Source organism: Neurospora tetraspora (assembly GCF_033439725.1).
Source record: "Neurospora tetraspora strain CBS 560.94 chromosome Unknown B0H65scaffold_1, whole genome shotgun sequence".
Lineage (NCBI taxonomy): Eukaryota > Fungi > Ascomycota > Sordariomycetes > Sordariales > Sordariaceae > Neurospora > Neurospora tetraspora.
Genome location: NW_026944383.1, coordinates 1,596,753 through 1,619,958, shown reverse-complemented (window position 1 = coordinate 1,619,958; position 23,206 = coordinate 1,596,753). Strand labels below are relative to the sequence as shown.

The 23,206-nt window shown below is 52.4% G+C and overlaps 6 protein-coding genes across 6 annotated transcripts; 1 reads left to right on the top strand and 5 right to left on the bottom strand.

The window, feature by feature from the left end:
* Positions 1-4,262: 4,262 nt before the first annotated feature.
* On the bottom strand, positions 4,263-8,098 carry B0H65DRAFT_562587 (armadillo-type protein; the record flags this gene model as incomplete). The annotated part of the gene is made up of 7 exons (XM_062830205.1): positions 4,263-4,414; positions 4,478-4,601; positions 4,685-6,731; positions 6,802-6,986; positions 7,049-7,515; positions 7,616-7,694; positions 8,009-8,098. 7 exons carry the CDS (start codon positions 8,096-8,098, stop codon positions 4,263-4,265), a joined length of 3,144 nt encoding a protein of 1,047 aa, XP_062685894.1.
* A 2,091-nt stretch (positions 8,099-10,189) lies between these two features.
* B0H65DRAFT_437857 (uncharacterized protein) lies at positions 10,190-11,133 on the bottom strand (the record flags this gene model as incomplete). The annotated part of the gene is made up of 3 exons (XM_062825339.1): positions 10,190-10,311; positions 10,558-10,777; positions 10,876-11,133. 3 exons carry the CDS (start codon positions 11,131-11,133, stop codon positions 10,190-10,192), a joined length of 600 nt encoding a protein of 199 aa, XP_062685893.1.
* Positions 10,661-11,949, top strand: B0H65DRAFT_15747 (uncharacterized protein). Its single transcript, XM_062821179.1, has one exon. It carries the CDS (start codon positions 11,134-11,136, stop codon positions 11,854-11,856), a length of 723 nt encoding a protein of 240 aa, XP_062685892.1. The 5' UTR covers positions 10,661-11,133; the 3' UTR covers positions 11,857-11,949.
* Positions 11,950-12,531: 582 nt separating this feature from the next.
* B0H65DRAFT_15640 (uncharacterized protein) lies at positions 12,532-14,197 on the bottom strand. The gene is made up of 3 exons (XM_062821165.1): positions 13,923-14,197; positions 13,766-13,825; positions 12,532-13,696 (listed from the first exon to the last, which is right to left on the bottom strand). Exons 1-3 carry the CDS (start codon positions 14,085-14,087, stop codon positions 12,593-12,595), a joined length of 1,329 nt encoding a protein of 442 aa, XP_062685891.1. The 5' UTR covers positions 14,088-14,197; the 3' UTR covers positions 12,532-12,592.
* Positions 14,198-17,512: 3,315 nt separating this feature from the next.
* On the bottom strand, positions 17,513-20,076 carry B0H65DRAFT_15633 (uncharacterized protein). The gene is made up of 2 exons (XM_062821164.1): positions 19,764-20,076; positions 17,513-19,695 (listed from the first exon to the last, which is right to left on the bottom strand). Exons 1-2 carry the CDS (start codon positions 19,988-19,990, stop codon positions 17,904-17,906), a joined length of 2,019 nt encoding a protein of 672 aa, XP_062685890.1. The 5' UTR covers positions 19,991-20,076; the 3' UTR covers positions 17,513-17,903.
* Positions 20,077-21,614: 1,538 nt separating this feature from the next.
* On the bottom strand, positions 21,615-23,206 carry B0H65DRAFT_15618 (zf-DHHC-domain-containing protein). Its single transcript, XM_062821163.1, has 2 exons — positions 22,599-23,206; positions 21,615-22,536 (listed from the first exon to the last, which is right to left on the bottom strand). The coding sequence occupies exons 1-2, from the start codon at positions 22,978-22,980 to the stop codon at positions 21,797-21,799; spliced, it is 1,122 nt and encodes a 373-aa protein (XP_062685889.1). The 5' UTR covers positions 22,981-23,206; the 3' UTR covers positions 21,615-21,796.

Genomic DNA, 23,206 nt, shown 5'->3' with positions numbered 1-23,206 from the left:
TTTCTCGTGATGTGTGACACTGGTCAATGACCCGGTTACCGATCGTTTACGATGTCCAAAATAGGACATAGGATGCAACTAGAGCTGTGCAGTGTGTGCATGGCCTTCGCTTACTTGTCACTTTATCCCTCAGCTCTTCTCCGATTTGACCCGCCAGGAAGAGTGGTGTTGGTTCGTCGTCGGTTCCTCTTCTGGAGGGCTCGCTGTCGTCACAGTTCTTGTCATGCTTTGACAACCATCCACCACCTTGGCATGCAAAACGTCGAGGCCAGCAGCCATCGTACAATATTACTGTGACAGACTACATACAGCACCACAAGCCAAGCCCTCTCGTTCATCGAGGGAAGTCTGCTCACCCACCCGTTCGCCCCTGTCGACGGCCGGGGTGGAAGAGTTTATAGAAGTAAGTGTGCAGTACGGCGTGTGGTCCGTGGCCAATGCGATCCCGAACGCAATACATGGTGTTTATGGCGCGCATGCTTGGCTATGATGAGTGAATAAAGGTGCATAGATTAGGTACGCCGCTTCATGTTTGCCTATGTACAGATGCTAAGTACTACGTACGCCCATATGCAAGTAAGTTCAGGACGAGATGCAGACGGGCTTGAAAACCATCCATCCATCCATCCATCCATGCATCGTGATCTGGCCAGTTCAGAAAGCGAGTCCCCTAGATGCAGTGCACTTCACATCAAGTTGACTCGGACTTCAGGTTGGAACGCACATATTACCCGGCCTACCTACTGGACTCGGAAGGAAGCCAAGAAAACAACTTGGACGATCAAGGAAGGTCGAATGTAATTATTGGCACCAAGACCATCCTTTCGAAGCCTGGCATCTCTTGGCTTTTTGCAGTGTTCAAGTTGTTGTTGATGCAGTAGTTTTGATTTCTCATGGCAACTCTTTGCGCGGGCATCTGTTATGTAAAACTGTTAGCAGGGTAGTCAAGTGTTTGTTTTCGCTTCCACGACTTCCAGTTCTGTTGATAGCACTTCAAGTTGGTGCTTGGCTTGTACCCATCACGCTCGACTTCGTAACCGGTGACGCCGGTTTTCAAGTTCACAACGGGCAATCTTCTATCCATTCATTTACCCATTGCATCTATCTGTATTGACTGACCTGTCAATTACCCAAAGCCTGGCCAAACTTCGTCATTGTCATTCTTCCCTCCGCCCGCCCGGCCGTCATCATCATCTTTCCAGTCCTCTCAACTCTCAACCCCTCCATCAACTGAACCCCCAAATTCGGCGTTTCCTTGAAGCCTTTCATGCTTTGGACAACGAATCCCACGCATCCAATTCTCTTGGCAGAACGCTGCAAACCGGAGTTGGTTGTCAGGAACCAGAACCAGAACCAGGTCTGGAGAAGCAGTCTGCAGTGAAAGAACAGAATGGATGGGGGCTGTTCTGGAACGTCCAGTCCTGAACGTGTGGGTGACTGTGCTATCCGTCCGAGTTAATCATGCCATGCCGCGGTGCAGTGTTCAGGTCTCAGCTGTAACCGTCGGGTCTCGAGTCGTTGATAACCCGGAACTCAAGACGCCGCGCGATGATAATGAAGTACTTAGGTAGAACAGTTTCGGTTGCAAACCCACAACCGTGGCTGGGGGACTTACGGTTGCACCACCGTTGATAGCTCACTACGGTTTCTCCAGGAAAACCCATAAGGTCTCCTCAGTCCCTGGTCACCAAGAACACTCATCCGGCAGGAACTGTTCCATGACAAGGTACACCGGCGGAATATCTGTTAGAAGGGGTAGTAAGAGCGATCAATTTCTACATACTTAAGAATGGGCCTCATTAACAGAGGTACATCTGCTTCTTCCCTGGACATTCGCGCCTTCCTTGCCTACCCATTCATCGCCCAGTCTTCCAAGCCTTCTGGTCAGGAAAGAACATATGCAGGCGGCCGAGCTCCTAGGACCAGCAAGGTGGAAGGGACGGACTTGAGGTTCAAGTCGTTGCCGGGCGGTTGTTGAGCGGTCACGGTTAGGAAGTCGCAATCGTTGCTCGGCAGATTCTGTTGCGCGACGGTTTTAAGCCCACTGCGGTTTCTGAGAGAAAAACCCATAAGGTCTCCTTGCGACACTACAGCTAAAGGAGGAAGCCGCGGTCATGGCCAACGAAGTGTTAACGGCGACGGAGCTACGATCACTTATTAGGCCAACGTGAACACCGACTCATACAGTACAGTAGGTAAGTAAGGTACGCTACACCTCTGCGACGGGCCCAGAACAGACAAAAGGCGCGGTGCCTTGGACAACCGACGAACTTGAAGTAGTACCTTACTTACTTCCCAAAAACGACATTTCGAAGTAGTAGTGTCCAAGTCCCAACAAAGTCTTCAGTTATCCCATGTCCCCACACTTAGACTACCTTTCGCTCGCATGAACAAAAAGTGACAAGTCCTTTCTTCGGCGTCCAGCCTTCCAGAAGGACAGTTGAAGCACCGATGCATTGTGAACCTCCACTTCATTCGTCAATCTTATCTTGGGTTGGTGAGCGAGTGAGGATGGCCAATTATCAAGTTCTTCTGACCCAGTCATGGTTAAGGTGAGTGGCGAAGACAGAGTCTTTCCACCAGGCACCCAGGACTGTAGTTGCAGGTTGTAGTACACCCAGGTCCTGGTTAGAAAAGAGTACCTACCAAATGGTACACTGCCCGTGGCATCACTCCGTTTCGCGGTTCGCCGTTGTTCGGCTGATGCCGAGGAGGTTACTACAGTACCTTACCGTAGTCACTATATCCGGGAACTGAAGAACTGCGGTGAGTAGGTATGCTCCAGGCATTCAAGGACACCTCAGGGGGATAACTGACCTAGGTGGGTGGATCATACTGCTTTCATCATAACGCCTCACCTCACTTGAGCACCACATGCTCTGACGAGACTGAACTTGAACTATTGAACTGTTTCACGGTTGACCGACCGACTCCGGTCAAGTTCGTTGGGTGTACTACATATACTAAGGTAGGTACGCTCGTCACCTTCTACCACTCGGGACGGACATTCCATCGTTGGTTGATACATCTATCTACACGCCTTCCGGTCGTTTTCAACGCATGTCTTCTAGACTACGTAGTCAGTACTCTGAGCCCTACGTCTTCGAGAGACAGCAGATTCCAACAACTTCCCTCCGTCGTCCAGTCACATGAAGATTTGGACGCTGAGTGCCGTGTTCTACAATGGGCAACCAGCAACGGTTAACTGCGATAGTTAGTTCATATATCACATCTCACGTACATGGAAAGAACACTATAGCCGGGACCAACTAATCCACCACGTGCTCAGAACCGAGTTGTTGGAAACACTCATCTGACCGTAAGCTAGCAGGTAAGCTATGGATATGTGTATTCTGACCGTGACAGATGAGGAGGTGTCTAAGGGAGTTGGCATTTATAGGGTATATAATGGTTGAGACTGCGAGCCATGAACGCCTCAGATGACACCATGATGAGCTTGTGGGAGGTGAAAGAGGTAACTACAGTAATATGTAGTCCAACAACAAGACGGCTTTAAGAGGGTTATGGTGTGTTCGTAGGAATGCCGTTGAGATGGCACAACGCAACTTCTACAATATGTAGTGAGTTTGAAAGATGCTATATTTGTCTAACTAACTTGCCTGTAATGACCAACTTTTTGTTTTCTTCGAAAAAGGCTCTAGATTCGCGTTCTCACCCTTCCATACAGCAACCTATAGATTAGCAGCCGTGTCCGTAGGACTGTTCTCCCCCACCTGTAACTTTTCCGTCCGTCTTCCTCGTACTAATTCACCGACTCCTTATCCACAACCCCCTTCCTCCCTTCCTTTAAGGGCTCCGGGAACTGTGAGCTGCCGCCAGATGGAGGAAAATGCAAGACAGGACAGAAAAACCAACATGCCCTACATCTTCCACGAATAGCAGACTAAACCACGGAAAGCGCTTGATCCAGTAATCATTAACCCAAAGAGAGCACTGTATGGTTTATCAAAACGGGAAACGACAAACTCGCATTCCATGACTTTCAGCCAAAATGATATCGATAGCCATGCCACTAAAGCGCAAACCTGGTTGCCCTATTTGCAGGATGGAGCAACCCCAAATCCATCGGCGTTGCCATAATGCGTCAATTATATAGTAGCCTTGCGTGCCCAGGGCTTTCGTTCGAGCAACGGGTAATATCGGCGCCACAGCACAAAGTTTGCGGCATGCGTTCCTAACAGCGCCTCGACTGACAGAAAACAGATTGGTGTATGACGTGGTATAGGGGGTATAAACACCATTTAGCTGGTTCCGTTAGCAGCCGCGGCAGCTTGTTGAGCGGCAGCCTCTTGCGTATCCGCCTGCTGCAAGACAGCCGAAATGACACTTTGCTCCTCCATGCTCAAATGTTGTACCAGGCCAGCATAGTACTGGGGTTGCTCTGCTTGGAGTTCTGCGAAGGTGTTAGCTCTGATCAGGTTTGTTCACAAGTACTCCGATGAAGGGAAATACTCACTCAACAGAGAGGTCTTAAAGATGGAGTAGGGGTCAAGCTTGTCAAGTGGAGATTCGAGAAGGACGCCATCCTCGCCGAGCTCGTCGTCACTATACTCGAGATCGGTGCCGGAGAACTTCTGCGCCTGAGCAAGGTGAGTGTCAGCAAGATCGCGGATCTAGAGTCATCAATACCGATTCTGAAGTAGGTGTGTTCTGTTGGACTTACCTCCTCGTTGAGGAACTCCAGGTATGCTTCACTCTCGCCCTTGACGTCACCAAGATCCTCCTCCTCGCCCTCTTCACCGGCATCCCAGTTGTTCTCATCATCGTCCCACTCCTCGTTCTCGTCGTAGGAGGCTCCGTCAAGGTGATAGTCGTCCTTGAGCGCTTCCTCACGGTTCTTGAGAGCCGTCGGCAGGCTGCCGAACAGAGAGGTGATGCCCTGGAGAAGCCTTGGCCAACCAACGGCAACAGTAGGGGGGATCTGATCAGCAGGAATGCTGATCAAGGCCACAATGGCCACAATGCAGAGCTTCTTGTCATGCACGCGAGAGAAAGAGTCCATGCTGCTGAACCAAAGGCTGAAAAACTTATTCGTCCAGCCTTGGGATTCGAGAATCTGCAGGGTTAGAAGAGGGTTGTAGTAAACAGCGTTGATGACCATTTCCATCAAGTGGATCTTGTAGCTCTTGACCTTGACATCCTGAGAAGTGAGTACGTTCATGGCCAAGCCGACGAAGCCTTGGACGCACTGGTCGATATGGCCACGCAGACTGAGCATCATGGCTTCAGAAAGCTTGCAGGCGCAGATTCTGTCACAGCCGCCAACCTTGGTGTCGTTGAACATGTCCTGAACCATCTCAAACAGCGCCTGAATGTACTCAGGCTTCTGAACAAGCTGGGGCGCGCCGTACTGCACAAAGTTGTCCAGCGCAGGAAGCATATCCTCCAGATACAGCTCGGCCCCAGACTTGAAAGTTGTGTGGATAAGCTCGAAGGCCTGCCACATGTTAGGGGAGATCTGCTTGGCGGCGAAAGTGCAGCTGTCGATGATTTCAAAGACTTCGTTGTAGAGATCGTAAAGCTTGTTCTCCAAAGTAATCTGGATAACAGGCATCAAAACGCTCTCAATGTGAAGAAGAACCTCCGGGGTACTTTCAAGGGTGAGGATGAGAGTACCGATTGTTTGCAAGACACCAAGCGCGGTTATGCTCTTGTCATCAAGATAATCGCCAAACTCATCCTCAGCACCATCACGTCTCTCATTGTTTTCGAGGAGCTCTCTGACAATGCGCAGGTAGGTGTCGCGCAGCTGCTCGCTAAGAGCCACGGCAAACGGTGTAAGCTCAGTAGCGAAAACCTCCACGAAGTCCTCCATCACGTTGGCGAGGGCGTCAATATCGGCTTCGTTAGCAAGCTTGAGAAGCTGCTGCATAACGGTCGGGATGTTCTGCTGCATGCTGGTGCGAATGATCTCATGTCTGATCATGGGCTGCAGGGCCAACGCAGCAGTCACACGGACAGGCAACTTGGGGTCAGCCATGCAGTCGAGGATGTGACGGTAGACAGTGAGGAGGTTCTGCTGGTCCTTGAAGTCGAGCTGCTCGAACTTTTCGATGGTGTCGCACGCACGGGCTCTGAGGAAGCCTTGCGGGTTGGTGAAATCCGGGAAAACGTAGCGAACCAAAAAGTATTCCACCTGATCAGCAATAGGGGACTTCTTGCCCAGGATAACCGGAGCAAGAGTCCCGATCATGCGCAGCGCACCCTCCTTCGCCAGGTGATTCTTCTGGTCCTCTGGCGCCTGCTCATACTGATTGACGACTTCATTGACGAACTTGAGGATCTCGAAGGTCTGCTTTCTGCGCGCCTTCGTGAGGCTCACCAAAAAGTTAACAGCGGCAACGTCGGGCGCGGAGACTTCCTCAAAGAAGTTAAGCTTGCGGTGAAGGTATTCCTCCGGTTCCTCTTCGAAGTTTTCCACATCCTCTTCCGAAAGGCAGAGAACAGGGAAGATGAAATGAGTGACCAGGTTCGTAAGGTGAGGCTTAAGATGTGTCCACATCTCCTTGGGACGAATGCACTCGTCAAGGAAGACGAGAGTGTACGACAAGCACGGCCGGCTCAACCAGACGGTCTTGGCTACCCACTTCTCGATCTCAGTAAGGTAGTGCTTGAGGATTTCGGGAGCAACCTGGGCGATAAAGTTCTTGGCGAATTGGAGCAACTGACCATCGGCTCCCTTTTCCATGATGTTGTGAGGGTTACCATATCTGTGATAGGATCAGCCTCGGAGTTGCGCACCCGGTAGAACTTGTCAGATGCAACACCATAACCACTTACCTGATATATAACCTGTTCAGGTTGAAGTATGCCCACTTCTTTGCCTTCCACCAATGGTGGCGTTCACGTCCCAACGGGTCGTCCTGCATAGCGCTCGCAGGAATCGGCTTAGATACGGTACGGAGGAAGATGGTGCACCATCCGAGATTGACGGACTGCTCGCGGAGGCAGGCGGGGAGTTCGAGCTATAGTGGCTCAGTCAGCAAATCACCCTATTACCGCATTTCCAGTAAATATGGGAACCCACCCAGGCAGTATGCTTGTACGCCTTGAGAGCAATGTGTAGCATCTCGCCAGCCTCCTCGCTATCCTGGTTCACCAACTCATCGCAGACGGCCAACAGTCTCGGGAAGCTAACTTCGACAATCTTTTCGAATTGCGCACGGTTATCGGTATCGCTCATCTTGTAGCGGAAAGAACGGCAGATAGCGAGCAAACATTGCAGGCCAGCCAGGACAGAGGGGGCGTTGTTGGTGTTGAGCAACTGAACGGTGTAATCCATGAAGGTCGGCCATCGTTCGGGAAAGTCGAAGTGCAAGATGCGCTGTAGAATGGGGACCAGCTGGTGGCGGACCAGAGTCTCGGAGCTGGCGAGAATGGGCAGTAACCGGTCACGGAAGCGTGCCTTGGCGTCTTCGTCCAAAACCGCCTCTTGCGGGTAGTCGTCGGAGCGCTGCCAGGCGCGGTTGACTCGGTTCTTGAGGTAGATAACGGCTAGAGAGAGGTGAGCGCTTGCACCAAGCGTAGAATGAACGAGGCAAGGGCGGGGTGGGTTATGGAAGCCCGTGTAGGGAAGCGAACTAGCAAGCCATACTTGAAAGTTTCAGGTTCACATCCTGCTCTGTCTGGAGGAGGTCCAAGAGGACATCGGTGAAACCGACTTGTTGCTCGGCCTGCAGTGAAGACTTGATGTCAGCGGCGCTCCTGTTGTACGTAGTCTCATGTCCATGTGGAAGCGGGGTGGTGAACGGAAGTCGAGGGTGTGCTGGTGAAATGGATATCGGGCGCGGACGGCTGGGCGGGAGAAGCACACGGCCACGGCGACGGCCACGGGACGTTGCTATCTTGGACGGCGTTGTTGTGTGCGAGGCACGCGGCCATGGAACGACAAACTCGGGCTCGTGGTCGGACTGGGGCTGATTGCGCAGAGGTGGGAGGACGGCGACGCGGGACGGGGTTTGATGATGATGGACGGCTACACACGCACCTGCTTGAGCTGGAGTTCAGCCCTCCGACGAAGGTCGGCGTCGGCGTCGAGGGTCGCGACGATGCAACTTCGAATGGCGTTCGCATCCATCTTGAGGTGACTTCGTTGACGGTCAAATTCTGGCGGACTCTCGCATCAACACGGACACACCTTATCCGGGGAGGGCGAGTGCGTAGATGGGGGGTGTGGTGGCAGGCAACAAAATCCCAAAACAAAAAGCCGGAGACGGGGTTGAAGTTGTTGCGGTTGAGGGGCGTGCACAGTCTTGCCAAACTAGCGTAAAAAAAATTTGGGCCACAAGCTGGTCCCTCGTGGTATCGCTGCTGCTGGAGACGCTTTGTACCTGCTACCTTTTTGGCTTGCGGGAGATGACGAATCGACTGCCGTGAAAATCGCAACTGGGCGGGGCATTATCAGCACGCCGTCCGGGTTATGAGGCATCGGGGTTAATGCTGTGAACATTTCACCCCCCCTACATAAAACGCACGCCTCTACCCGACGCAGGGCATCAGGGGCGAAAGAGCATCACGTCGGCCAACCTGCAACCATCTACCTCTAGGTAAACAACCAGAGCACGGACATCTCTCGACCAGTGAAGGTTGTCTGTGCGGGCTGTCAATCACGGGCTTGTCAACCGCTGCGGTGGAGGGCCAGAGGGCCCCAGGGCCAGGAACAATCTCCATAAAACGGGATGGAAGCAAGGCACGTCAGCTTGGTCTTTTTTAGTGGTTTGTACGCTAACAGGAACCTGCCTGGCTCACAAAGTTTTACACTGGTTGGCAGACCAGGAGGGTCCTCGTTGCTCAACCCGGCTTTGGGTTCCTCCTTGAAGTCCAGGGGTCGTCATACGGAATGCTTTGATGTCGATGGGATTTGGGCTCGTGGAGTCATCTCTATTTTTTCATTTTTTTTTCATGGGGTACCGGAACAGAATGGATGAAAGCATCCGTTTGTTATTGCTGATCTGTTTACTCCAAGACTTTCATCAGCCTTTCTTTCCAGGTAGAAGAAAAGTCGTGCCTAACAATGAAGCCATCATGGGCATTCACATCGCCAAACGGGTTACCTCTATGGTTTTGACGCTACAATATTTTGACGCCCCACCAGGAACCCACACAGTACTAACGAACCCACATTGTGTCTCAAATCCCATGTTGACGCTCAAGTTTATGCTCCTTGTGTGAGCTTTGTTTCGCGTTGTGAGTCGTGAGAGAGGTCGGGAAAGAGAAACTAAATCTCTTCTGCTGAGCATGACTGGCCTCCCAAGAGACCCTCGATATCGACAGGAACACAACATTTATGACCGCATATACTCAAGTACAGTAACAAGCATACCTAAGTACTATCCTTCATCCGGCGGATTATCCTTTGCCGCTGCAAAGCAGCAAAAGCCATGCCGCAAAAGCGGTGACCACTGACCGTAATAAACCGACCCATTCACCAACCACCCCGTCATCTCACTTCTTCTTTCCTCCCTTTTCCACGTTCCTTGGTCTTGATTGGCGCTCTTTACAAGCTGATTCTCTCTTGTAGCATATGATTGTGCTTTCGTTTGAATCATGTTGCGAAAGTGCCGATATCTATCGTACAGTATGAACAGCAGAACAGGGCGGTCCAGGTACTGGACTGAATGGCTCACTGAAAAAGCATTACACTACTTCCATACAGTACCGAAGAATCTCGGGAAACTCGCAAACGAGCCCCCCCCCCCCAGTAATTACCTTCTTGGGCGCAAATATGCCAGCGGTTAACGTACATCAAATCGCATACAGGTCCGCGTTGTTAGTGAAAAAGCCCAATTTCTGCCAACCACTGTAACTTGCGTGCGTTTCGATGAACAGAGCCGGACTTGCACCACACAGAACTGCTGGCATATCGGCGCCCAAGAAGGGAATTTGTGGGGGGAGCTCGTTTGCGAGTTTCCCGAGATTCTTCGGTACACCACAGGACAACATGTGTGTGCCTGGCGCCTGCGCCTGAATTGCTCCACGCAAACCCCAGCTAGAAGCAAAAAAAAAGAACACTTGCTGACTTGCACGTTTTCATTTTCCCCTGCGTCTCCCCAACCGCCTTTATTTTGCAAGTGAGTCCACCAGCCCAGTTCCCAAGACCAGCGATCGGCGAGGAGAGAGCAGCACGGACACGAGCGGACTCCGTGCTTTCCATTACATAGGACCATGTTTACATTAAAAAGGGGAACCTCTCAGTGCCTGCCTGTAAAGCGTGTATTTCAAAGACAATTGTGAGACCCTTCTTTTTGATTGTACCTCTCAACAAAAGCTCCAAAACTCTATACAAGTACCCTAGACTCGGTTACCAAAGCCGTGCGTGCGCCCCTCGTTCAGTCCTTCTTCCCAATGCCGAACCCATAACGGCTAGATTATACAGCAGATACATGTGACCATAACCTCAAATGACAAATATGAGACCAGTACGCCCGCGCAATATGCGAAACACAAGAGATGTAAAGTGAGAAGAAATCCTTCCATCCAATTTCTGTGAGGGCTTGTTAGCTTAGGTTCACCTTCCGAGAGGACGGCAACCACTACCTATCGGATGAATACAGGCAAGAGAGTGAGGTGACGCCGAGAGGAAAAATGCTTGACTAACAGATGACCGTTCCTTGGAGATGCTCATCTCACGTGTGCGAACCTTGGTGATAGTTGACCACAATTCGCCGCGTTGAAAATGACCTTCGGCACCAGTCGGTACTGGCTGCTGAAGGTTCTTATGATGATGCAGTGGTAACAATGCAAACCGGCTACCCAACTAGCAGTGAAACGGAAGACCTAGATGCAATCCGGGATGGCGTCTTTGTTTCCACACCATAGTTTTCCGTGAAGGCTCCTGAAGACATGGACAATTACCGTAGTACCGACCGAAAGGCAACAGTCTAAAGAGCTGGCGAGCGCTGCAAGAAGACGGACATCATCGTGTCCCTGGTTCAAGAAGCTTGCGGGGCCTTCCGACTGATGTTCGATGCCAGTTTCGCGATTTGTGCAGCGCACAAGGTTGAATGCTGGTCCCCTGGGAATCAACAGAAATGAAGAGAAAATAGCTACCATCGAGCTATTTTTGGCGAAGATATCGAACTCCATTTGGGCAGTCGAGTTGAGAAACACCATATGGGCATGGTCGGTCCATTATCATTGGCACTTGTTGTTGCCACGATTCCATTGATGGGCCATCCGCGGTTCTTTGGTGGTATTTGGTCGACATACCTCCGCGTGACTGAAACAGGGCAACCCGCCTCAAGGTTTGAAGAGCTTGTATTGCGCGTCTTACCGAACTTGATGTTTGATAATTGTATGTCCGTGATGAGCGTCTCATTGGACAGCCCGTGGTTCCGGAGACGGGTCATGAAGACGCGTCAGAGTATGAGACTGGCCCTTCTAGCAAGCCAAAAGCGAAAAGCAATCCAGAAGGTCCACGGAAACAGTAGGGCCAAAACCAGCAAGACCATTCCAGATGAGAGCAGTGGCAGTTCCGGGACGAGCTTGGGTGCCATGGCTCGAATGAAAAACAGGAAAATCCGTTGTGTGCGGCCAATTGTGGTTGATCCAGGTGGGAGTTCCAGAAGACAGAGAAAAGAAGAACCTTGTTTCCTTGATTCAACCTGTGTCCAGTTAGTTATCTCGAAAACGAAACATGAGCTTGTCCAGATCATGGAGTGCAAGCCGTGGTTAGAAATTGGAGTACCGTATTGCGGTCCGAGGGTCAATGATATATACACTCTTCCAGAGGCTTTACTCACCTTGCTGTCCGTCCATGGCTTAGATCTTCCGGTCGGTGAAGAGGGCGAATCCGTTTTCAGGACTCGGGAGATTGTCAGCGAGGAAGACTCCTGATCCCGGGGTGGAATGGTTTCAAGGTTAGACGCAAACGCCTCGAGCGGAGGACGAGGACGTTATCCCGAGAGCCATTCCGGACAGCAAGGAGAAGAAGGCCGATATCCACTACACACAAAGACGCCAGAACCTCGAGTCGCTCTTCCTTTTCCCCAAATCCAGTGAAGTTTCCCGGTCCGTGGTATAATGCATCTCTCCATACTGTCTCTCAAAGCGATAACCAAAAAGGAAAATGAAAAAAAGGAAATCAAACAACCCGTAACATTAATCGAAAAGAAAGGAAACTCGAGCGACAGCACCACCATCCAATGCGGCAGCTGTCTGCAAGGTGCCGGAGTCCAGATGTTTCGTAGGCACCAGAAAATCCGTGTTCTGGTAAAACCAAGGACAGAAATGCCGATAATCCAGGGAAGCAAATACCGTGGTGAGAATGGTTGTTGCTGTATCAAAGTCGAGCCGCCGGAGCAGAGTCATAATCCAAACTTCCAGAGATGCAACTTGCAGCTCTCGAGGTTTCCGCGCACCTCTTTTTTGTCCTGGGTTTATCCGTGGATCAGATCATTATCAGGCCGAGAGCAACCGGGATCCTGGTATGAGACAATGAAACAGAAATAATAGAGAACTCCGGGTTCCGAGGTATTAGCAAAGCATTAATAACAGCCCACAAGACCTCCGACGTCTTGCGACGGGCAAGTCTAGGGCAGTCAAAGTCAAAAGACCTGCGTGTCGCTAGCCATTAGCGGTGTTGCCGATGCCTGGCACGATCTGTGTCGTCACGTTCCTGCTCCGGGCGGCGATTGCGGTGCTGTTCCCGTTCTCGTTCCCTGGGCTCCGAGTCGCGACCGGGACTTCGGCGCGGGGCAGGTGACGGCCCGCTGCTCGCCATCTGGGCCGGTGTACTACTGTTTGACGTGGGGACCTGGGGAAGCACAGGAGCCTGATGGTTATGAAACGGGGGCTCTGGGATGTGACCGTACCCTTGCCGTGTTGGCGTTGGACCTGCGGGGGAGCCTAGATTATCAGATGAAGCCTGCGCTGGGTTCGTTGTTGCCACATTATACGCACCACCACGGCCATATAGAGGATCGGCTGAGTAAGCCTGAGTGGCCGAACTTCCGGGAACTGGTGCACCATAGTACTGATCCGGGGCTGGTGGGTAACCAGGAGCGCCATTGGTGGGAGCATACATTGTCCTGACCGGGGCAGCAGAGGAGATCGCAGGGTGAGGCGCCATCCTTGGAGGCTCCGACGTCACATAGTTCGGCTGTGTCCGGTAATCTGAGCCCATCACGTAGGAAGCTTCCTGTCCAACTTGTCCATAGCCGCCAGCCGGCATAGGAGGAGGGGCCGCCATGCCAGGGTATCTGTCTCCGGTATTGGGAGGTCCGGGCGAGTACTGCGGAGCGGGAGGGTTGGTCGGGTAAGGAGGGTACGCCTGAGGAGGATACTGTGCTGGAATACCGGCAGCCTGGGGAGTGTACGAAACGGGCGGATAAGCAGGAGGACCTGGTTGTGGCGGGCCTGGGTACGCATTCGGCGGAGGATAAACCGGGTTCTTGGGAGCGCTAGGCTGCGGGGGATAGTCAACATCCATGGCATTGTCCCTGGCGTAGGCATCGTAGTGTTCCTGTTCCCGTTGGCGGTTTTTCCATGTGCTGTAATCAGAGGACCCACGGTTCTGCTCGCGCTGGCCTGTGGGCGAGTTAGAGCTTCTCACAAACGTTGAGCCATTGTGCTGGCTAGAGTGTATTGTACCTCCAGTGCCACCACCTGACCTGGACGCAGCACGTCTCTCTTGCTCCCATCGAGCAGAGTCGGCCTTTAGGTCTTGAATCATTGCCTGCAGAGCCACCTTGTTTAGCATCAAGTCTTTCGCAAGCTTGTGCGCGAGCTGGCTGCGAGGACTCACCGATGTCAGATTGCGATAGGCGGTGATGAAGTAGCCTTGGGTCACACGGCCGTCTGGTGACTATGAGGCGAGCAGCTGTAAGCGACAGTTCCTCACGATATCACGCTCAAGTGGGCGAGGCGGAAGAGGAAAGAAAGTCTCGGTCGAAGGGGCGTACCTCGTAGGTTCCAGGGCGTACAAGTGCATCGTTTCCGAGGTACCTGCAAATGTCGGAGGTGATGACTTCGCGGTCGATACCGTCGCGAGGCACGAAGTATTCGTTCTGGCGCGCAGTCGAGGGCTGAGGGGCCTGAGCTGGCCTGTTGCCCGGTCTTGCCGCCATGGTGATTGCGGAAAGGGCTTAAAGAACAAGACAAGAAGACGATGTAGATCAAGAAAACCAGCAACCGAAACGGCGTTCTGGACAAGAGGTATGTATGGAGGTGAGGTGAGAAAAAGGATGTTGCAAGTGGAGGGGGCCGATGATGGGACAGCAGGCAGGGGGGAAAGAGTCCGAATTTTGGGAAGAAGGGATGAACAAGAAAGAGGGGAGGCCGGGAAGAAATGGACGCCTGGCTGAGTTTAGGTTGTGCCAAAGTGGGCCGCCGTGGTTGCGTGGGTGGGATGGAAGAACTGAGGCACTCCTGGCAACCCTGGCAGAGCGGTACCTCTAGCAGGTACCCTCAACCCTGGGCTGTATGCTACTATGTAGAGGTAACCCGAGTAGAACAACCCGTGGACAGGCGGGAAAAAGACAGGAAAAATGGGTGAGTGGAGGTGATCAGACTGGCCGGCTTACACTGCAAATCGGCGCTGAGCTCGACAGCCGGCCTGCAACGGCAACACGACCGACTTTCTGCTGGCCGTCTTGTACGTAGTCTACTGTGGTATGTACCGTACGCTGGAGAGAGTGTCCGCCCCCGTCATCTCGTCCTATGTATGTAACACGTTGGGCAGGCAGTTAGACAAGGCTAGTCTAGTACCTAAGCTACGCTACCCGAGCACACGAGGCACCTTTCTGTAAGGACACTGCTGCTCCGCGGTCTGTACCCGAGTTTTGTGCTTGCTGCTTGCTGGTGCAAATGCGATGCGAACCCAGGCATTGGGTCCTCTCCTGCGTCTCTCGGCGTCTCGCTCGTCGACAGCGAGAACGGATTCGGAATGGAGAATGGGGAATGGAGAATTGTGGGTGACACTAGGCCGAACTCTGATGGAGAATGGGGCACGGAATCCGCAGGGCATCCGCAGAGCATCCGCAGAGCATCCGCAGGGCATCCGCAGGGCAGCAAGGGCATCTGCTGACAACGAGCACGAGCAGCAGGAACATGAGCCAAAAAGAGCGGACGAGAAATGCCTTTGCAGATGGGATGGGGGGTGACAGCAACCTCAAGGACAGAGTGAGGGGCTTGAGAAGGTCGGGAGGCAGCACCAGAAGGTCCTACTGCCAGGGTTGGTTTTCTGGATCCATGGCGGTAGGGACCCCGTGTCTGCCAATGGGAGCGCGTTGCGCTCATGTATCGTTGAACCTATAGTCGCCACAGGAGATAAAACAACGACGACAGCACGAACGCTGAATGGTGAATGACGGCTTGGATGGATGGCAGCCATACTCAGCCAACAAGGCGGCCGAGTCAGCTTAACAACTGTGGCCAAGCACAGCCGAGCATAGCAAACCACAACGTCAAGCGAGGCTTGATAGGAAAAACAGTTTGTGCACTTATACTACCATGACCTCCCTTTTTTCCTTTCTCCTTTTTCTTCACCGGCCAGGACGGCCTCGGGAGAAAGGCGCGGGAGACTTTGGTTGGCTCTAGGGCTCCGATGTGGGCTGCTGCCTTTAGGGGCTGCAGCAAGCGAAAGAGCCAGTCCTGCCAACCACTGAAAAACGACTCGAGATAGCCCAAGGACGGGGGAGGGCGGATGGAGCAATGGACGATGCCAGTGCTGATGGAAGACACAAAGGCGTACAGGCTTAGGAGAAACGAAAAAAAGTGCGGTGTGAAGATTGGCAAGTGTTGGGTTGTAAGTCTGTGGAGTGGAAGACATGCTCAAAATCGCTTCAGGTCGAAAATCGAGTTTTTCCATTATCGACAGGTGATAATGGAGTCGTTGACTTGATATACATTGGTGAAAAAAGGTGCACTTGGTACCTAGGAGCGACCTTGCTCGACGCCGTCACCTGCCAAAGTGCGCTTTTACGCCTTGGGGATTTTAGGTGTCAACAATCGGCCTTCTAGACTAGAGACTCTGGTGCCAACTGCCAAGTTGTGCAAACAGTCAGAAGTCGGATCTGGTGATGAGTGGGGGTTGTTGTGGAAACGCCAAAATCGCACGCGGAGGTGTGGGTGCCGATTAATCAACCGCACGGCGTCAACCTTCGGTGGTAACTCGTACCAGTCAAAAAGAAAGAAACGGACACGGGAGCGCTGCCGACGCCATACTGTGTAAATTTTCCAGCCGTTGAGGTGAGCGCAAGGAAAGCCGCTGTTTTGGTAGTGGATATTCGGTGACCCATTTGGGCGTCAAGGGCGCGAAGATAGCTGAATGCGGGGACAATGAAGGCCTGACTTCAGAATCAAGGTAAAAGCCATTGGTTGAGAAAATCATACCACAAATGCTGATGTCATTTGGAGACATTTCAGATTTATACGCAAGGAACAAGACGGCCTCAAATGTCTACTGTGTTGCCATGAGGTCGTCTACGGATGGGCCTGAATATCATGCGTAGAATCGAGGCCGTCTTCGCAGAGTCACTGCCACATGGCTCTCAATAGTTAGGCGGCTAAACCTATGGTGATGGATGGCAGAGATGGACAACCAATCTTGTTCATCGAAAGTTGAAGGGTCGGGGCCAGACGCCAGACAGTGCTGGCTGACGGGCTGAAGGTGGCACATGGATGGAAGAGTCGCTTCGTCGCCGTGACGTGTGTGCGTACAAGAATTCAAGAAATCATTTCGAGCGTCCGACATGGTTTCTTGATACCAATGGGTCGCCGCCATCGCATGTGGGATGTGCCGAGTATGACCTACCGAATCATGCCCGTGCCGTCGCTTCTTCCACGCGGGTTAAAATGCATTGAAGACAGGCTGGGCTAGTAAAAGCTGCGTCAAGATACTTTCTGGTGGGCTTCGTGATGGGTCTGGGAATGGGCGGGTTCTGGCAACAATCGGGTATCAATGCGTCTGGGAGTCTGGAAGCCCAACCTCTCTGCAACGCCGCAAACTGCCGCACAGGATGGGGTCTCCCCGCAGCCAATCAGCTTCGTCCGATGCTTCGGGTGGTGAGGGTGTAAGCTTGACGACAAGGCGACCGTTTGGCTCTGAGCACGCTCACTGCCCCGAGTTATCATGACCGAATTGACTTTTTCTTCCCACATCGGCAAGTAACCTCAGTGCAGAACATGCTCCTGTGTTGTATTTTCCATTCTGGTGTACCAAACAAAGGGGCACATGCCGTCTCCGCCAGTTTGTCAGACAGGAACCCCCATGATGACGAGTATCCGGCCCCCAGTTCGGGGACAGACATTGACGACACCTTTTGTCTGTTTGTCTTCAACTTTCTTGCTCCCGTCGAGGTTTAAGTTTGCCATAATAACCTCTTAGATCTTTCGTGGAAGTCCTTTCAAACTTCCAAGATTGCCGGTGACCTGTCAGGAAATCAAGCAGCAACTCTCAAGAGTTGAACTCATTGCACGCAGATTGGAGTTCCATCTTCCGGGGGGGAGCTTCAACAACCCAAGGAGTTTGATAGCCCCCCCCATGGAATTCGGCTGCCATGTAACAAGAAAATGTGCTTCACAAGATATTCGGAAGCGGGACTGCCGACCCGTCACCACCCATTGAGCGCCATAAGAGAATCGTGGATCTGACCAAGCATTGATTGGTTTGTCCCTGGGATCTCAGTCACCGCCAAAACGCAGACTTTGATGAGATGTCGTAGTCAATCCCGTCGCGCAGCTGAAGACGAACACCTGCAGCGAATCTGAAGAGCGAACCGTCCTCCACAAAGACCGCATGTGCAAACTTGGATAGCTCGGCCAAAGGCACCTTTTGATATCAGACGTCGTGTTGTGGATTCATGCATCGAATTCTCCACATGTGCGCTCATGTCGCTTTGTTGTTATCAGAGCGCCGTGTCATGAAAATCGCAATAGCCTGTTCAACCGAACTTGAGTTTGCTCTGCCCACGCTCGACCTTCTTGGGTCTACCTTGTCGCTTCGGCGTCGTGCTTGTGGATTTTTGGTTGCCGGCACGCGAGCTAGACGCTGATGGCTGATTGACGAATGTCTGACTGACACGTTCTTGTTCTTGGAGCTCTTTAGCAAAATGCCAGTCCTGATGGCTTTGCAGTTCCTCGGGGCCATCGAGGCTGGCGTTGCATCGCGAGCACGTCAATGTGATGATTGGGCCGGGTTCTGGTTCAGATTTCCCGTTGTATACCTCATCGGCTTTGGCCACCCCCTCTGAACCGGCCGGCTCACCTGACATGACCTCCTCTTTCAGGGTGCCCAACCTTTGACCGCTTTGACCACTGATGGCTGTATCGTCGGAGCCCAACCCAGAATTAGCGCCGTGGGATAACTCTCTCTTCGCGAAAAACCGTTCTATCCCGCCGTTATCCAGGCGCCTTCGCTTCTCTGCCGGGCGGATCTCATTTTCAGAGTCAACCGTCGCTGTCCGTGCCCCCGTCTTGCTTGCCTGAGCTTCCTCGCCCTTCAACAAGAAAGCGCCAATGCCCATGTTTCCAGTGACACCATCCTCAAATCCTCCGACGCTAAGGCTGAGGTTGGAACATGGCCAAACTTGACCCTCGGAAACAATCTGGCTTAGCAAGTTCCTGGCCAGCTCGAACAGACTCTCTTCGTCGAGCTTACGGCCTTGAGGGATAGGACCCTGACGTGACCGGGTTTGAGTGCCGTGGCGGTGATGGAGATTGATAGTCTTGGGCCTCCGCTTGTTTTCCAAAACGCCTTCTTCGACCAACCGGGAAAAAATGTCAGCGGCAAAGATGCGTAACCATCTAACAGCCTGCTCAAAGGAGGTTATACTGGGGCGGAAGGACTTGGCCGACAGCATCGACTTGATCTGGACGCGCGGGTTCACCTCGCTGTTGTCGATACCGCGCACGGTGTTGTAGACCCAAACCCCCGTGTCATCGCCTAACTTCGATTTCAGCTGCTCCACCGAGACAACCAGCAAGTCTTTGACCGTGTCTGTGTGATAGATCTGACTGATTTGTTCGCCCAGCTTTCCGCCAAGGTTCCGCATCTTTGTGAACTTGAAGTCAGACAGAAAATGCTGAATTGAACGATTCCGAATCACCGTCTGTTGGTTGGGCTTCCGGTAAGCCGAGCCCAACTTGCTCAACAGCTTATTACAGGCTACACCCGCGGAGCACGTGTATCCAAGCTTATCTTTGATGGCTGTGCGCACCTTGCGCACGATTTCCGAGCCTATAAGAATAGCCACGTCGTCCCAGTCCGGATCCTCAAGTTCAGCATTCTCGTCTGGCAGGTCCACCAGTGCGTCAGCCTGCCAGTCGAGAGCGGTGATGGATGGCATGGGCAGCATCTCGGTCGGGTCGTCGTATGGGGGAGGGTTGGCAAGCTCGGGAAAACGGTCGAGTAGGATAGCGTGTACCTGTGCCGACAGGTCCATAAACACCTCATCGATGCTCGCCTTCTCCACCTTTTGAAGATGAGGTGGGAGTTCGTCCTTGATGATAGCCAGAATCTTACGGGATTCAAGTCGGTAAGGATCCAAGGACACCTTGTGCGTCGCCATATTGGCCGCGGCATCCGGGTGGTAATCCCACTTGGCATCGCCTTCTCTCCATGTTGCAACGTGTTGGTGTATAAGATCCGGGCAAAGCTTTTTTGCTTCCGACACGTTGCAATGCCGGCCGATGCCAAAGCTACGAGCCGGGTAGTTGACCGCAATCAAGCCCTGCCTATACGAGGTCAGTTTGACGTCACAGAGAATGCCGAATGGGGGCACAATGTTGGAGAGTGGCTTTACCATTGCTGAACGGCAACGGGCTTGTCGTCTGGTATCCCTAGTCGCACCATTTCTACTTGAGAGTAGAAGCAATCGAGATCCAAGTGGGCGATAACCCTGAGCGGACACGAAGTACTCGAGGCAGCGAGCTGCTGGATGTGACGGTATGTGAACCGTGAGCGCTTCATGCCGGGAGCGCCCGCGGGAGAGGAGTCGCGAAAGGACTGCAGATGGAGCGGTGACGACATGGCAGCGTATGGGCGGAATGGACAGCCAAGGGTGTCATTTTCGGTCGGTCGGTCGGGCTACGAGGGCGGACCGGCAACGGCAGTCAGAATCGTGGTAATCGCGGATGGCCGAGAGACGTCTATCGGTGACGGAGGTGCATGAAGACGGGCGTCGCGACGGGTGGTTGTGGAAATCACGTCGAACGGAGCAAAAGCGCGCTAAGGTAAGGTGTAGCAAAAGAATCGCCGCGAAGTCCAGTGTGTCGTGTGTCCGGACTCGGGACCGCCCTGTGGAAACTGTCTGGAAGCTGACAGGATCGGAGGAAGTTCAAGCCGGGAGGTCCCCACAGCAGGCGATTGGTGGATGCATCCGGCCGCGCCTATCAGTGGATGAGATCCCCCACGTTGACGCATGCGGGAGCCCCACCCCTGCAGGTCGCGACTTTCTCCACTGCTGTGCGTTCAAAACCACCAACTGCATGCAACAACCTCAAACCAAAACGGAAGGCATGTTATAACTCAGATATTTGACCCGCTTCAACTTCGTTAGCTATCGAAATAAGACGCAAAGCCGTGATAACAACGTTTGGTCCAACCTTTCAGTCCACCCGAAAGGGCCCCTTCCGCATATGCGAGATACACTACACATGTATACCTGACCTGAGGGGAAGCTCCAGTTGAGGTGTCAGAACGGTCCACATATTCTGCCCAAACACCACAAGTTTAGATCGCCTAATAAGGCGCGGAGTAGGGGGAGTTCCATAAACGGATCCTGTCGATGTCACGTCTGTGATGTTTGAGGAGACTTCTTGCGCGGGGAATACCTACGTTCGTCCTCCCTACCTACTGCCCTTGTAGTGAGAACTTGAGGCCCTGGGCTACCATCATGATCGATCATACGCTCGATGGGCGACTTTCATCCTGCTTTGGAGAGGGAACAACGAACGGGAAGCTACAGACAAGTTATCTCATTGATCCTCTCGAGGCAACCTGAGAACCAACAAGAGCTTTAACCCAAATTGACAACTCGCCGCCTACATACATACTTCGTTACCATATATCCCACACGTGGGGGTAAACGATGCAATGAACCCTACGATACCACCAGTTCGCACGACGCATCATTTTCCGTTATCACCAGTTATCATTTGTCCTTCAGGTTACACTCGGCGACTTCCCTTTGTTCCATCCGGATCCTGCCAAGTCGTCCATGTTGGGCTTTCTCACAGAGTCCTACCGGAGTTGCATTCCGCTATTGAGATCAACTAGAGCTCATCATCACGTTGGAGTTAGCCAAGTATTATGTAATAACTCACAACCAAAGGCAAGAAGAAGAGTAGGTATGAATCAAGTCCCGGCGTGATTGTAACTACGATATGCAAGTGTGGTGCTTCTGGTCTTAACACTAAAACGATATCGAACTTCCGCTTTTCATGATAGGTATGTGTGGTACCTAGGACCATGCTCGGCCGGCTGGAAAAAATGATTCGTATGGATGAAGATGGTCACGTCATTGCTGAGGTTTCGAAAAAGGGTAGTTGTCTTTTTGGGAATTTGTAAATGATGAGTACCTGACTTCGTTCGAGAAAGGACGAAGGCGCCTTAAGACACTGCATGCTCACACCCGGAGAAATGGTGGCATCGACAGCATACCGAAGTGCCAACCGTAATCCAACATTAAAAAAGTATCTAATCAAGAGTAAAAGAAACATAACCGCCGAGCCCTTTCGCCGAGCGTCAGCAAAAGTACAGAAACCAAAATAGTATGGTAAAACAAACAACATAGACAAATGAAAGGGGGTATCTAGATTGATAATTTGAATTTGATCACAAGTTCGCCGACCCATGCGCCTGGTCCTGTAGTCCCTGCTCCTGCTTCTTTTGTTTCCTCTCCTTGGGCTGTGATCCTGACGACTCCTTCTTCGATGTGGTGAACCCCTTCTCGTCGTCGGTCAGTGGCGGAAGCCCGAACCTTTCCCGCACTCGCAGATATATGGGACCCATTTCGTAAAAGCTCTCGTTGTTCTCGTACGTCGCGCAAGGTGAGTCCTTGAGAGGTAGTAGCCAGTCGACGATGCCGTTGCCCATAACGGATTTCCAGTTTCGATAGAGACCTAGATCCCACGGGTTCTCGCCCAGCTCGGTTTTGACGACGGCAAAGGTGCGCGTTGCGAGCATATCCCTCTCACTGGCCACACCCCTTGCACCAGCGTCCCCAGATAACTGCGGGCTCGAGTCGCCCGGTTTCGATATCGGATATGTGATGACCTTGTACTTTTCACAGGATTGAGTACCCCTGGGTACCCGAATGGCGAGATTGTGTACAAAGTTTTTGGACTTGAGGTAGTCGATGTTGGTCATGTTCAACAGCACATACCGCGCGGATGTGATGAACATGGTTACGGTGAAAAAACCCAGGAGGCCGGATAAAGCCAACACGGCGATCACAAAGCCATCGAGGCCGTGACCGGTATGGAGTCGCTGTCTCGTGCAGAGAGCGCAAGCAGTGATAATTACTATAGCGCAAAGCGATGCGTAAAATGTAAACTGGATGAAATATTTAAACGCTGCGTCCCGGAATTAGCCTAGTCCGCCATCATATATGTATCGGTGATCTCTTTCAACTTACAGGTTTCACCCACAATCCCCCCAACCCACGGGCAATAGTGGTCCATTTTCTTGACGCATCGATCGATTTCACTGCAGTGATGCGCCCTGTCTGGCTTCCAGGTGCAACAACTGTGACACCATCGCGGCTTTCCGTCTGATTCGCAGATGAAAACGTCTTTGCTGTAAAAGGACTCCAGCCCAGGGCTATCAGGGTCCTCGTCTGGTCCGACATTGCTATAGGCGGTGGCCTCTATATCGTCGGTCTGTTTATGCTTGTGTCGTCGCCAACTTGGCTTCTCTTTTTCCTCCTTCTCTAACCGCCATATCGCTCGCTGCCCGAGGGGGACAACGCCAGGATTTTGCTGAATAACCAGGAACAGCCGGATGTAGGTCAAGAGCATCAAGACAAAAGTGATAAAGTAGAAGACGAGGAATGCGATGGCAGCGCTGGGCTGTTGACGCCTATGGAGAAAGTGATCCACTGCGAAAGGGTTCCGGTCAGTGGGAAAAGCTCCGAGTCAGACGGACGTACAGAAGCTCCACATCTCCTGTCGGTCCCGATTTATAGGTGCCGGGAGGGAGCATGCTGGGTGCAGGTGACATCACAAAGGGACAGGGAGCGGCTGT

What these genes read in the sequence shown, in the direction of transcription:
- B0H65DRAFT_15747 (XM_062821179.1), top strand. Translation starts at nt 11,134, where the DNA reads ATGGGCATGGTCGGTCCATTATCATTGGCACTTGTTGTTGCCACGATT.
- B0H65DRAFT_15640 (XM_062821165.1), bottom strand. Translation starts at nt 14,087, where the DNA reads ATGGCGGCAAGACCGGGCAACAGGCCAGCTCAGGCCCCTCAGCCCTCG. An exon ending in TACGCCCTGGAACCTACGAG is followed by an intron (nt 13,826 to 13,922) that starts GTACGCCCCTTC and finishes CTCGCCTCATAG; the next exon opens with TCACCAGACGGCCGTGTGAC. An exon ending in CCTATCGCAATCTGACATCG is followed by an intron (nt 13,697 to 13,765) that starts GTGAGTCCTCGC and finishes GTGGCTCTGCAG; the next exon opens with GCAATGATTCAAGACCTAAA.
- B0H65DRAFT_15633 (XM_062821164.1), bottom strand. Translation starts at nt 19,990, where the DNA reads ATGTCGTCACCGCTCCATCTGCAGTCCTTTCGCGACTCCTCTCCCGCG. An exon ending in CCCGTTGCCGTTCAGCAATG is followed by an intron (nt 19,696 to 19,763) that starts GTAAAGCCACTC and finishes GACCTCGTATAG; the next exon opens with GCAGGGCTTGATTGCGGTCA.
- B0H65DRAFT_15618 (XM_062821163.1), bottom strand. Translation starts at nt 22,980, where the DNA reads ATGCTCTTGACCTACATCCGGCTGTTCCTGGTTATTCAGCAAAATCCT. An exon ending in GGGGATTGTGGGTGAAACCT is followed by an intron (nt 22,537 to 22,598) that starts GTAAGTTGAAAG and finishes TCCGGGACGCAG; the next exon opens with CGTTTAAATATTTCATCCAG.